General features: G+C 35.8%; 1 protein-coding gene across 1 annotated transcript; it reads left to right on the plus strand.

Annotated features, from left to right (window-relative positions):
- The first annotated feature begins 2,070 nt into the window (after nt 1-2,070).
- Nucleotides 2,071-12,329, plus strand: LOC140156829 (uncharacterized). Its single transcript, XM_072179825.1, has 3 exons — nt 2,071-2,442; nt 6,786-6,990; nt 9,185-12,329. Exons 1-3 carry the CDS (start codon nt 2,183-2,185, stop codon nt 9,758-9,760), a joined length of 1,041 nt encoding a protein of 346 aa, XP_072035926.1. The 5' UTR covers nt 2,071-2,182; the 3' UTR covers nt 9,761-12,329.
- Nucleotides 12,330-14,593: the final 2,264 nt, after the last annotated feature.

A 14,593-nucleotide genomic window follows, 5' to 3' on the forward strand; every position in this document is an offset into this window, starting at 1 on the left:
ACCCCAAAACTAACCGACTATAATTGGAAAATGCCATGAGACCGGGCGGTTTCACAAGTTGCCGGCCGTCGATCATGTCATCCGCCGCCTGTGTCAAATAGAAATATGGGGAGTTCTCTATCAAAAGTGGCATCAAAAACATCCATGGACCTGTACATTACGATTGGGTTTTGGAAAGAACCTTCTGTTAAATCATGCATGACTCAATTACAAATCTCTAAATCCCTTTCTTCTTATCTATTGATATTTTGAATAGTGTTTATTACTAAATGAACAATCAGCTTGGGCAGTTCGCACTAGGCCCTACATCTCACAGGACAATGAAGCTAGCGCCCTGATCGATTCTTCCTGCATATCAATATGCTTCATTTACATTACATTACAGAGATCGGACACTAATCCCAACCATAACAAACCATGTAAACAATGATCACCTATATTACAGGTGATATTACAGGTCTATATTACAGGATTAGATTAGTAAACTATGATCTATTTGCAAGTATTATTTTGATTGAGCAGGAAAGATGTGATACTATTTTTTTTATAGTAGTCTAGTTGCCGGCGTCAGGTATACATAGAATGGTTTTTTTATGATGATGACATGGACGTACTGATCATTATGTATGATGAAAACTCATAGGTGTTGTGCGTTTGGCAATTTGAGAGGGGGTGGGGTTCAAAATGACCCCATAGGATTATAAAATCAAAATTTCAAATTGCTCAAATACCTCTTTCAAATATATTAAATTATTTACATAAATAAACAAAAACAAATAAATAAATAAATAAATAAATAAATAAATAAATAAATAAATAAATAAATAAATAAATAAATAAATAAATAAATAAATAAATAAATAAATAAACGGAAAAAAATTTAGCAAATTTTAGCGTAGCATTAAAATCATAAATATAACCATTGCTGGCAGGAGGACTCGAACCAACGATATTGATATCAGCAGTCTGATGCTCTACCATTGAGCTATGACAGCATCTAGTGATGAGGGTCGAGTTTTAGCTTATACAGTGTTTGTCTGTGATAATGCCGCCTCGTGAAAGAAAGAAATATAAAATCTCAATTTTTAATTTAAATTTATTTCATAATTTTCTAACCTATATTTTCTTTAGAGCAGGGACAAATATTTCCCCTTTATCCAATTTGACCGCTATATAAGAATCTACTTCTTTTATTACTGATTTAATTCCGCGATTTGTTCCATTAAGCAATATCAAAGATTAATGTCACACATCTCACAACAGATATTTAGTTGGCTTAGTGGTCTTGCACAGTGCTGTTTAACCGGGAGGTACCGAGATCGATTCCCACCTCTGCCTGCAATTTGTTCAAAGACTGGGAAATAATAACCTGACATTCGCCGCTGACATTCGTACTGCAGAAGCGGAGTTATAACTTGTTAAACTTTGCTCCTTCCGTAAAAGGGTACATTATTATGGCACTACATTATTTCTTTTTTTTTTTCACATTGCTGGTATTAAATATCAAATGGTCATAATTGGCGGACACTTCAAATCATCCCCAACTGAACGAGGTTCAGGAATATCCTCTCATTGTTAATTGTTGGTTAACCACTTGAGAATAAAGGACTATGAATAGGTGCAACAGGATTACCTACGGGATTATCTCAAGGATATAATTCTGTTCTCCCTCCTATTCTTAGGCCCTACATCTTCTCTGATATGTCATTGGTTATTGTTAAAAGGCAATATAAGGTCTGGTGTGTAATTGCAATATTTCCTCTGAATAGGAAAGACTCTCTACATCGAGTTATGTATGCTGGTGGTTCGCAATACTGTTATTTAAGAGAAGGTATCTTCCAAATCCAAATCGAAATGAATAATAGTTTGCGCGTTTCCGGTACCAACGTTTTGGCTATGTCACTGCACCGTCAAGTTACGGTTTTTCGGGATGGTGTGGGAAAGAGAGGGATCCTACATCGGCTGGCATGACAACTTTTTGGTTACTTTTTGGTATTTGCGCCCTCTTTTTTTTTGCATTTCGAAATGCCCTTCACTATTTTTATATCCCAGAAACCCTTTCGGCAAGTTGACATTTCCACTTCCGGTCTACAATTTGTAAACAAGTGTCCACATCTCCGGTTAAATTTACTTCCATTTTGCCAATGTCTGAAATCATATGTATGTTTAAATCTGACTGAAAATGGCGTTTGACATGCCATGTTTAACGTACATGGCCCTCTACGTGGTTTCAGCTAGTGTCATCACGTCAAATACGAGATCAGCTACGCACTGGAAACTGCAGTCAGAAGATGGTGTCGTGTTGGTACGGCCAGTTAGCGAAGACCCGGTCAAAGTAGCCAGTGAAGATCCCGTCCTAAGCATTTTAGCTCAGAAATATGGGTTTGGTGAATCCACTGATGTAGGGGGGTGTTCGTCCTGTGATGATTCAGATGGAAATGGGTTAGTATTATCATGCTCAGCTCAGCTCAGACCAGGAAACAATCGGTAGAATTGTCATGCATGCATGATTAATGATTTAGGTATCCCAGGGCAGGCAAACCTTAGTTAACACATTTGCTAGTCAGCAAAATTCGCCGAGACCGGGGCCCAAACACAATGCATATTTACATAGAAATTTGAATTTTTTTCTATACTTCACTTGACCCAAATATGATTTTTTATGGTGATAATCAAGTCGCACATGGAATTTTAGAGGATTTTGATAGCAGTTCCATTAAAAAAAGCTGCTATCGCCATGAGACTAAGATCTAGAAACACCCCCGAAATGCCGTTTTGGGGAATTTTGCTAGCTTAATCTTTTTGATAAAAGTCAGTCTTTGACAAGATGTAACTTTGGTGCTACGGAAAGTGCTATGAAAAAAAACTAAGGGTTTCAGTTTTGGCTTTGTTTACTCAAGGGCTTTAATTTGATATAAAATGATGCAGTTTGATGGCAAATTTGAATTCACCTAGCATAGGCCTACCTACAATGTGCCTGGTCAACTATTTTTAGTATTTAGTCTGTTGTAAGGGCCAAGTAAAAAATAACATGTAGGTATAAGGCCAAGTAACAAAAATAACATGTATATCGTCCCCGCCCTCACCGATTTTTGGAGATTTTCAAATATTTTTGTTATTTTTCCTATTTGCTCCTTACTTTATTTCTAAAATTGTTGTGATGAAAAGACATGTTCAGAAGTTCTTGGTTATCATTTATAAACACATTGCAAACACTTTCATCAAGCTAGGGGTAGGGCTTTGGGGAAATAACAAAAATATCTGGGGGCCTCCCCGATTTGATGATGGGTTGACAAACACTTTGCAATTGCAATTTTACACAGAAATGAATGGTAAAAAAATAACACAATAACAAATAGTAAGGACCTCCCTCACCGATTTTTGAAAAAGTCCGGACGATATACAATGTACACATGTTATTTTTTTTACTTGGCCTAAAAGGTACATTCAAATTTGCCATCAAACTGCATCATTTTATATATCAAATTAAAGTTTGCTCGAGAACTCTAGCCAAGAATTTGCTCACCGATAGCTTCACATTCTAGGCTAGAGACCTTTGCATTCAAAATCTAGTCGGATCCGCTGAAGCATGACACCGTGTAAAGCAATGGAAGGTCAGAAGTAAACACAGCCGATCACGACAGGCGATTGCATCAAAAATGTTGCTAAAATTACACTTCAGCAAAATTTTAGACAGTCCAAAATACGCAAATCTTGCTCAAAAGATACAGTTGACTCATCGAAATAACTTTCATTCAAATTTCAACATTAACAGAAAAAATAACCTCCGGTGTTAAAAATTGCACCGCTGTCCAACCGAAAAACCATAGTAAAGTACTCTAGCATCGAATGCGTAACTATCGTGTGCAAATTCGAAGCTAGAGTTTTCGAGCAAATTAAAGCCAAGGAAAAAGACAAAGAAGAAGAAGCCCTTGGCTTTTTAACCAAAGTTGGGTAAAGAAAACCATTTTGTCATATCCTATCAGGTCAGGACATAGCACTTTCCCGCAGTTTCTGTAGCAAAGTTACATGATTTACATCTTGTCAAAGATTGACTTTCGTCAAAAACATTCAGCCAACATTTAATGCATCAATTAAAAAACAAAACAGCATAGTCTCATGATACTTGATAGAGCAGATGTAGTACTACTACTATTGAGTACCGTCAACAGGGGTGAGATTGATCACCTGGGTGAGATTGATCACGAGGATTAATCACCTGGGTGAGAACTTATGGAATAACATATGGAACACTGTTCAATAGGCTTAACAACAAGCAAAAAAAAAAAAACTGGTAGAACATTTTAGTACCAGATTTGGTATATCAACATAAAACATTTTGATTTGAAAATGTTTCAGAATTTTTTTAAACGCCAAATTTTGATCAATCTAACCCCATAGCAGTAGTGACATTGATCATATAGGCCCCCTACATACTTTATACAGTCAACAATGAGTGATCAATCTCACCCGTATATTGGGGTGAGATTGATCACTCTTTGATTAAAAAAAAATTATACAAACGCAATTCCTACCATCATACATGATATATTGATATAAAGTGGGGACCCTATTTGTTATAAACAATCAATATAATCCACCAAAAAATTATATGTGTCAGAGTTACAAACATAAAAAGGCCCAATTTGATCAATCTCACCCCTGTTGACGGTACTACTGCTATCACAATCCTGTTGCTTCATTTAAGCAATAAATTTTGGAGTTTTACCAGTCTAAATTTACTCGCACATTTGATGCAACTTGTGTATAGCACTTGGACCTCTTTTTTTGTAATTTTTCAAATTGCAGGCAAACTTACAATGTAACTTAACCTGCATTTTCCCCTCTGATTTATTTTTCCCTTCCTTAATATTTTTGGATTTGGTGGGGCGGTCTTAGGCTAATGAAAGTCGATTCCTAGTTTCCCGTTACCCTACTCCGCTCAAAACCAATTGCTGGCCAAATATTTCATTATTTTGAATAAAATGTTGATTTCAAACAAACTTTTAACATGCCAATAAATAATTGTGGTTTTAAATATATATCATAAATCTCTTTCTGTTGATTTTCAGGGATTTTCTTTGCAGTAGGAGCATGGTATATATGGTTAATAATGAATTAATAATGAATACCTACTCACTTCTCTGCCTGATCTGCTCTGATCTCATCCCATAAAAAATATTGTAAAACTTTTGATAATAGTTGTACAATCACCTTCATGTGGTTGTAAACTACATCTGTAAACTACAAACTGTGATTTATCACATGTATACATGCCTGGGTAGTTATTGGTTTACACCTGTAACAGATGCAATAATGAAATGGTATGAAATAATGAATAATGAAAAATGAAATGGTCACCTACACAGTCATGAAAAATTGTGTAACAGCAAACAAGGAATTGACTTTCATTGGCCTTAGAGGTGCATAGCACCTGTTCGCTCCAGCCATTCACTGGACTTCTTTTTTTTTAATGTGTTCCTTTTATGATAAATTGACTTTATTGTGTAATTTTGATGTATATTTTGTGATTAAAAGTGTAAAAATAAATTAATTAAATAAATCAAGTTCAATGATCTAGCTATATATTATGTAGGGGGGGGGGGGGGAATTTGTGATGCGATCAAGCAAAATCTGTCGGAACTCAGAAATATTGATTTTGAGATAAAGCCAAACAGGGGAGATATTTCCTTTTGTTTTGTATTGTTTTGAAAACTCATTCATTGCTCATATCTTTGAAAATGGTTGTTCAATTTCAATGGGGTTTTCTGCCAAATTCAGCTTTGTAAATGCTTTTTAATTTTATTATCCTAGATAAGAAACTGAAAATTTGATATTTCTGAGTTTCGACTGATTTTGCTTGATCGCATCACATAATGTTTTCTGTCATGCTGTCCTTCAGTGATCATGCATCAGTAAGCTTAAGTTTCTTTTGTTAGTGACAGTACAAAGACAATCTAAGTATAGGCCTATCAAATACGATTGGTGAGGGCTTGCCTTCTTTTCCTCTTCCACAATGTTCCTATACATGTACATGTAGGACAATTGCACGAAAGGTCATTAGTTCAAATCGCCCTCCAGAAGACATGCAAATGCATGGAGTACAAAGGAATCAATACCACTTTAACAGGTGATTGGTATTATACTCCATGGATTTGCATCTGGAGGACAATTTGAAATAATCATTACCTTCCATACAACCAAATTGTACAAAAATACAAATTGTATTGTGTTCAGTTTACACTTTACAGAATAAAATTGCAGAATTTCTTCTCATCCCTATCAGGCTATCACTTTGTCTTTGCTATAGCCATACACTGCTTAGCACATGCAGATCTAGTGTGTGTGCAACGTCTTGTGGTTCGGAAGTTACGTAAAGCCGGCCGGTAGTCCCATGTACAGGAGAGTCAAACCATGTGCTTAAAGGATTTTGTGATCCTAACATCCGCTTTTTAAGACATTTTTAGTAGATATCCACGAAAAAAGCTTACTCACAAAATTTCAGTTGATTCTGATTTTGCATATTGAGTTGTGCATTGTACTTGTAATTTTGTTCTGGTACACCAGAATGAAACAGCATAGCAGTTCACCTCCCCTACATTTAATGGACATGTGTCTTATACTTGTATTGTGACCCGCCGATTATGAGCTTATCAAACTGTAGCTTTACAAGATGATAGTTTTAAATTTTCAACACTATTAATGCCTGATATGCCTTTCCATAAAAACAACCCATTGTATTGTGGTAAGACTCAATTCATTGCATTGTTTTTATTTTCCTATAGTTCTTCAAAGAAAGACAATCCTGACCCATTACACTGTGGGAAGCATGCCAATAAGACCGACTACGATCATCTAGCCGGTATCGCAGAGCGCTGGAAACACCCTGACATGCCGGAACCAGAAGTCGCATTAATATTCAAAAGAACTGACTCAGACCATGTAGACATGAAGGAGCTTGAGAAGTCATTAAGAGAAGCTATTAAAAATGTAAGTTGTGTGCAAAATACTCAATAAGGCAACAAAACTAAAATAAGATATAGGGATGATGCCCAGGGGGGGCACTTATATGGTTTGTGTTGTCATCATCAAGCAGGCCCTCAAATTTCACACCCTAAATACTGACCTGGAGCAGGTGAAAATACCTTGAACCTAATCACTGAGCAGCTTGTGAAGTGGGGACCCTTTTCACTGACCAGTTGTATTTGGGCACCCTTTTCACTGACCAGTTGCATTTAGACACCCTTTTCACTGACCTACCATAAAAAGGTACCCTTCCCACTGATCTACTGAGAAAAAGAAGTATAAACAGCCACTTTCATGGATTAATTGCACTATGTTGTATGTAGAACAATTATTGTTAACATTGATAAATCCAATATAACTATCTACTAGGCCTACTTAAAATTCATATTTCATACCTAAACCATGTAAACGCTGACTTGCTGTCGCTAAAAGTAGGCCCTATACCCTTTTCCCCAAAATAGCATGAAATAGCTGGCCACGCGTTTTGAACTCGCCACCCAAAAATGGTGGTTTTGTTACGCTTTTCCAAATCGAGACTCGTTCAAATTGTTATATCTCTGCTTAAACAAAAGGTATTGTAGTGTGTTTGGTGTCATTTTGTAGCTAAATGAGTGCCCTAACAGACCTCCAAAGGAGAATTGTTTATCAGCTAAGATAGTGGAGGTACAGTTGTTTGAGTTCAGAATGGCCGAGGTGGTTGTTGAGGCGGTGGCGGTTGAGGTGGTGGCGGTATGTGCAAAGTCTATGGGAAATAAAGATTTTGTGTGTGCGCGTTGAATCAACTGATCATATCTTTGCATCCATATGAGCTACAGACATGGTTAAGAGCTCTTTTGAAAGATTATTAATTCTGCTAATTGTTTTTAATCATTTTGAACACTTTATGATTGGTTTAGTCTATAAAATACAAACTTTTACATACAAAACTACCCGTTTTCATATTAAACACTGTAGTAAGTGATGCGGATGTCTTCAAAATCTAAAAGTTGCTATAAAATTTTAATTACCTACCCTATCATAGTCAAAATATACATTTTCTGAGAGGAAATTTGATGAGGAATCTGAATATGGACTTACTTTTTCTGTATGGGTTAGGGGTAAAATGTTTTGGTTCAAAATATGTTGAATTGTAAAAAAAAATTGAACATATTTTGGGACACCCTGTATTCCAAGATTACCAAACAGCTGTGATTTTTTTCTCCCAAAGTCAGTAGGTTCCCCCTAACCTCTAACCAAATCAATGTTGTTTACTTTCAGTTTATAACTGCAAGTTAGTAATAAGCAATGCATTAAGTGACCCATTTTTTATTTGGAATTTTTTTATTCCACCCTGTATAACTTCAAGGTCACCCTGTACAATGAGTTGAAATGTGTATATTTAAATTGCTTTTGCCTTCAGCTTTCCAAAAATTTATACTTTTGCTAGTTTAGGGTTGATAGTTGTGGAGATATTCTAATTGAAACTTGATTGGTGTAAAAATTCATAATATTTGTGATGTAACGCTAAGGGTGGCGAGTTCAAAACACACGGCCAGCTACCCTATTCACGGACCGCGACTATGCGTGAAATAGGATTTCTGCTCGGTGATGGACAACACATATGTATTGGGTGGCCCCCTGGGGGATGATGACACTGTGTGCTGATATCGCTTGTGGTCTTCCCTCTCACTTCTCTCCACTGGGGCCAAGGTTCAATTCCCCGTATTGCCATATGTGAGTTTAGTTGCCGATGCTCATCTTCACAGGTTTTTCTCCGGGTGCTCCGGTTTTCCTCCTGCTTCTAAAATCCTATATCCCTGTCCCATCATATTTGGTTGGCATCCCTTTAATTTAGTACATTATTGGGCTTTGGCCAAATGTTATTTATAAATAAATGAATACAATTTATTCTTCCGAGTTATTTATCATTCAAACACCAAACTGGTTAAGCATATTCAGGCTTTAGTATTTCATGTCATTAGCCAATGCTATGTAATCATAATATTTGACAGAGTTAAATTATTGCTGTTGAGGCTTTTTAATCCTAAGGTAGGTAATGTGTATTAAGATTAGTTGTAAAAATGTCATGGAAATTCACCACCCTGCTTTGGTTCAATAATTGCTTCACAACATACCTGATGAATAATGTTGCTGTTTTGTTCTTTTCCTGTACCTACAGAATCCCAATTCATTAGCAGTACTCAACCAGGCTGCAAATTACTGGCGTATTCGAGGGAACACACTGCTAGCGATAGAATGCTTCCGTAAGGCCATGTCAGTAGCGCCAACAAATCCAGACGTCCTCCTCAACTTAGCACGGGTTCTAATCAACTTACAGTACTACTCAGATGCACTTTTTCTCACCCAAAAATCCCTCGAGTACAAATCATCAGATCAGAATTCCTGGTTGCAGCATTTTACTCTAGGGGAAATTTACAAAGCATTGGGGAATTATGCGGAAGCTACCTCACATTTCAGACATTCACTGGACTTGAATCCGACATTCCACCCTGCTGAAGCCCACCTTCGAGAAATGGAGCGCCCTCATACAACCAACGCAACCTTGTACACATTAGGAATCATTGGCATTCTGATAATCAGCGTTTGTATTGGTTTGTATTATATGACGGAGAGTCCTTCAAAAGAAAATGGTTCACATTCAAAGAGATCTTCAAAATTGGCAGTTCCGTGGGACAGATCACGATTTCCTATACCACCTCGCCTGTTAAAACCGAAAAGAGGTGGTTCGTGTTGAAAAATCTAGATATACATATTTTTGATGTTATTTTTATTTTTATGTTATAAATTACGTATACAAATTCTGTATTTGCTACACAAAGAAATCCAACATGTTTAGACAATTCAATTTCTGCATTATTTGTTTAAATGGATGTTCCATGTGGAGATACACTTTGGTCCTGATGGGACCAGGCTGAAGCAAAATGCCCAGGCCAGGACAAATGTGATGCGATCAAGCAAAATGAGTATGATGTCGATCAAGATCAAAATCAAAATTCAGTTTTCAGCTTTATTACATGAGCCATTCTCAGAGCTTTACTTTGCTGAAAACCCTATCATAATTTTTGATATACGGTTCCAGAGATATTTTAGTGTTACTCGGAACAATAAAATGCAATGGAAGTTGAACGGTTATATCTCAAAATCAATATTCCCGACATCCAACTCATTTTGCTTGATCGCATCACAAATATCCTGATATTTAAACATACTAGCATACATGGAAAGGAACAGAATTGAAGATAAGAAGGCCGCTCCCAACTAATCATGTAGATCAAGAGAGAGGCAATTGGGCTCTTCCAGGTGAAATCCATACACCCCCCTATGGAGCACATGACCTTAATCGTCCACATACAAAAAATGTAGGGAGTGTGATCGATTTTCAAATGGGTTATCTGAACGATTGACTCCATTTAAAATCTACACCCCCTTTGTGGGAGATTAGGGTCATGCGTTCAACTGAAATATTCCATTCTAAACTGCTTTACAGTTGATCGGTGAGCATGCCTCAGTATCATAAGTGGTTTTGGAAATCACTTGCACTGAATGTCATCACTAGTGTGCATTTTTTGTTGATAATATCATGGACATAAATGAAAAAGGTATAGAAGTACCTGCTTATTATTATCAAATCAGGTACTACATTGGGCTCTATTCAATTTAAACCATGCCTGCTTAAGGAAGATTTCGGAATTCTTTGATTTCTTTGTAGAACAAATGCAATTTGTAGAAACAAATGGAGTTATTTTGTTTTACTGAAATTTAACTATTCTAGTTGAAATGCATACACCTCTATGGAAGACTTGACTGTATTATTTCACTCAAGGACTATGTATTTTAATTTGAGTAACCTGAATGGGTGACTCCATTGAAAGTCTCACGCCCGTTGTGTGGGAGATTAAGGTCCTGTCTTCCATACAGGGTTTGGATTTCGACTGGAATAGTCCGTCGTCACTATTATGTTCTTTTGATGGTACCATTTTTGTGTATCCAGCTATGAAATTGCTGCAAATTTTGATTGGAAATAGTTTTGGAAATAATTAATATGCTTTGTCTTCTTGATTAAAAAATATATTTTTGTGTGTGAGCTATTAATTTTAAGTTGACGAAACCTTGTCCACAATTTAAAGAATAAACAAGGAGCAGTAAAATGTTTGCCACTAAATGTGCTGATTTAGACCGAACTTGCTTTCACAACAAAAGGCTGCATGTCACTAAATCATGCTGTGAGTGGCTGCATTGGGATATTCCACTTGAAACCCATACCACCATGTGGAAAATGTGACCTTAATCTGCCACACAGGGGGTTTAGATTTCCTATGGAGTTGCCCATTCAGGTAACCCCATTTGAAATTCATACTCCCTGTGTGGAAGATTTAGGTCAAGTCTAACATTTAAGGGATGGATTTCAACTGGAATAAATGTGCATTCTGGTAACAGATGTCTCTCCTAAGCTCTTATAGTGCAGAGTTGAAATTTAGCAATTTCAGATTGTGTTTAAGGGGGTACTACACCCCTGGCCAATTTTGTGCCTATTTTTGCATTTTTCTCAAAAATTATAGCGCATTGGTGACAAGTAAGATATGTATATTATAGGGGCAAAGACTACAACTACTGCACTGAAAATTCAGTAACTCAAGGCAAGTAGTTATTGATTTATTGATCAAATATTGGTTTTCCCTCATTTTTGACTGTAACTCCATAACTGTTGTCTGTGCTAAAATAAAATTTCCAGTGCAGTAGTTGTAGTCCTTGCCCAGCTATAATATACATATATCTTACTTGTCACCAATACGCTATAATTTTTGAGAATTTGGGCAGGGGTGTAATACCCCCTTAAGAGAACAAATGGGCTATTCCATTTAAAATCCACACTACCCCTGTGGAAGATTGTGGAAATATCTTCCATAGGAGGAGTATGAATTTCAAATGGAATAAACACATTAGCAGCTCCATTTGTAACTCATCCTCCCTCAGTGGAAGATTCAGATTGAATCTTTCTCAGAGGGTGTATGAAATTCAAATGGAGCTGCCCAATGTGTTCATTTTCCATTTGAAATTCACCCCTCCCCCCTGTAGAAGGTATTTCCAAAATCTTCCACAGGGGTAGTGTGGATTTTAATTGGAATAGCCCATTTGTTCTCTTAAGGCGATATAATACCCTGATTTTCATCAGTACCCATCTTCTTTTTTTTGTTGCAAATTTATGAAGTATATAAATATGTTCATCATCTCATATCCTGAACTTATAAAAATATCTCTACATACAAAGTGGTTTTAAACCATTTTAGAAAATCATTTTAGCCCTATATATTTTTTTGTTTACTGTATCCTGGTAACTGAGATGTGTGTTTCATAACAAACCATAATTTATTCTATTGAACATGTCCAAGTAGAATACATGAATAGAATACATTAAATCCTTTGTTATACTATCTATAGAAATGTACTCACTGATTGTAACACTGAATAAATTAAATAGGCCTAATCTCTTCCACATGGACAATTTAATACTACACCATGTATGTATCTTCTATAATGTGTTGTTAGGAAAAGAGATTAAAAAAGGCTATAAGGTCATCAAAGGTCAGGTTATAGGTCAATTGGTTCAGGTCAAATTCAGGCATCAATTTTGAATACATGTGATAGTCTGTGATATCATACATGTCATAATGAGGCATCAATTTTGATATTTTGTCTGTTACTGGATATATAATGGAAATGTGTGAGGTGGATATACTAAAATACCTTGGGATGTAAATGTGAGTACAATTTAGATTGCCTAGTTGAGATGGATTGGGCAAATAAATATAAAATAGTTACCAAAATCACAAAAATGAAGCTTACGGAAAACTACCTAATATGGTGGTATAGGTGACAAAAAATACAATCTTTTTCAACATTACTGTAGTGTGGCTGTGGTAACCTGTTACCTATGGCTTAATTAAGTTTCAGTGACATAGTGTCGCAAGTTCAAAATACAAAATATAGCTCAACATTGAAAATAGAAGCATTTTAACCGGTTCGCTTTTTTTGATAGTTGTGGAGCACCAAGTTCATGAAGTCATAAAAGAAATCAGGGACCACTTATTCCCATTTTGCATATCAACATTATTTCCCTAATGTGTTAGCAACACATATCCAAAATTTTAACGAAATCCGTTGATAGTAAGCTTTCCAAAATGAAGTGAATTTAAAACATCAGTGATGTACCACTTTTTGGCTTATACCATTAGAAGCATGTACGCGTCATTGATACTGATGCCACCAATTGAACGAGAATATTTGCCCCTTCATTTTGCATACCACTTTGTCCAATTTCTTTTTCTCATTTCTTAACAAAATGCAAAAAAATTCAAAAAAAAATGCAATGGGTGTAGTACCCCCTTAAACACAATCTGAAATTGCTAAATTTCATAAATAAGGATACGTCATAAACAAAATGATTCATGTTGTTATCATTTGAATGTATTCCTGAAGGTGATTTGTTATACAATACTCTTACATTACATAAAATATAATGAAACAAAAAAAACAAAAGAAAATAATCTTGTTATTTTTCTGTTTTGTGTGTATTGTATTTTTTAAAGTACTCAAACCCAACTTAGAAAAATAGGGCTATTCTACATGTAGTTGAAATCCATGTACCCCCTGTGGAGGACATGAGCTTAATCTTCCACACAGGGAGTGTTAATTTCATTTGAAATATATTCCCCCTTTCCTGTGAGAGATTAAGGTCATGTCTTCCATAGGGGGTGTATGTATTTCGGCTAGAATAGCCTGTGGGTGAGCAAAAAAACACCAGCAAAAAGGGTGGTTTTTTTTCAGTTGCCAAATATAATACCCAGCAAACACAAAAATGTTCTTAAAATGTTTATTCCAAACATTTTAATAACATTTAAATGTCGAGATGGTAGCATTTTGTTTACAAAAATGTTTTCTGAATGTTATTAAAACATTTTTATACCAAATATAACCTAACATTAAAACATTTTAACAGTCCTCAAAGTAAACTTTATAAATCTAATGATGTGTACTTAAATATTTAATGTGTATGTAGCTGAGATAAAAAGCCGACCATCAATTGAAAATGTTTAGTTTTTGTATTGAAGAAATGTATATCTTAAATACAAAAGGTCAAAATTTTCTAATGATGGACAGCCTTTCTTCCAAGCTACATAGACTCTAAGTATAGGCAGAAAATCAAACAATTGTCTCATAATTTCGGACAACCGTCCGGGGCCGCCGTCCCTTAATTTTGCCCCTACCCTGAAACGGACATTTTGGTTGGGACACGATGTACATGTACAATGTAGGGCCATTTTACAAAATATTTGTCACAAAAGAGTAATATATTTGCTGAAAAAAAAAATGTTTGTGTGATAATATTTTATCAGGCATGAGAATTTTCAGGCTTTTGCTTGAATTCAGGCAGTTTTGTTGTCCAAATTCACACGTTTTTATTTATTTTTAGTATGTTTTGGGCCCTTTCAGACAGTTTTCAAAAAAGCCATTCTCATGCCTGCAGCCTGTTTACATTGGGTAAGTTTGATAGCTTTTGATAGATAGT

This window comes from Amphiura filiformis, chromosome 7 (genome assembly GCF_039555335.1).
Source record: "Amphiura filiformis chromosome 7, Afil_fr2py, whole genome shotgun sequence".
NCBI classification, from domain to species: domain Eukaryota; kingdom Metazoa; phylum Echinodermata; class Ophiuroidea; order Amphilepidida; family Amphiuridae; genus Amphiura; species Amphiura filiformis.

Coding starts and splice junctions, on each gene's coding strand:
- LOC140156829 (XM_072179825.1), top strand. CDS start 2,183: ATGGCGTTTGACATGCCATGTTTAACGTACATGGCCCTCTACGTGGTT. Junction 2,443..6,785: donor GATGATTCAGATGGAAATGG/GTTAGTATTATC, acceptor ATTTTCCTATAG/TTCTTCAAAGAAAGACAATC. Junction 6,991..9,184: donor TAAGAGAAGCTATTAAAAAT/GTAAGTTGTGTG, acceptor CTGTACCTACAG/AATCCCAATTCATTAGCAGT.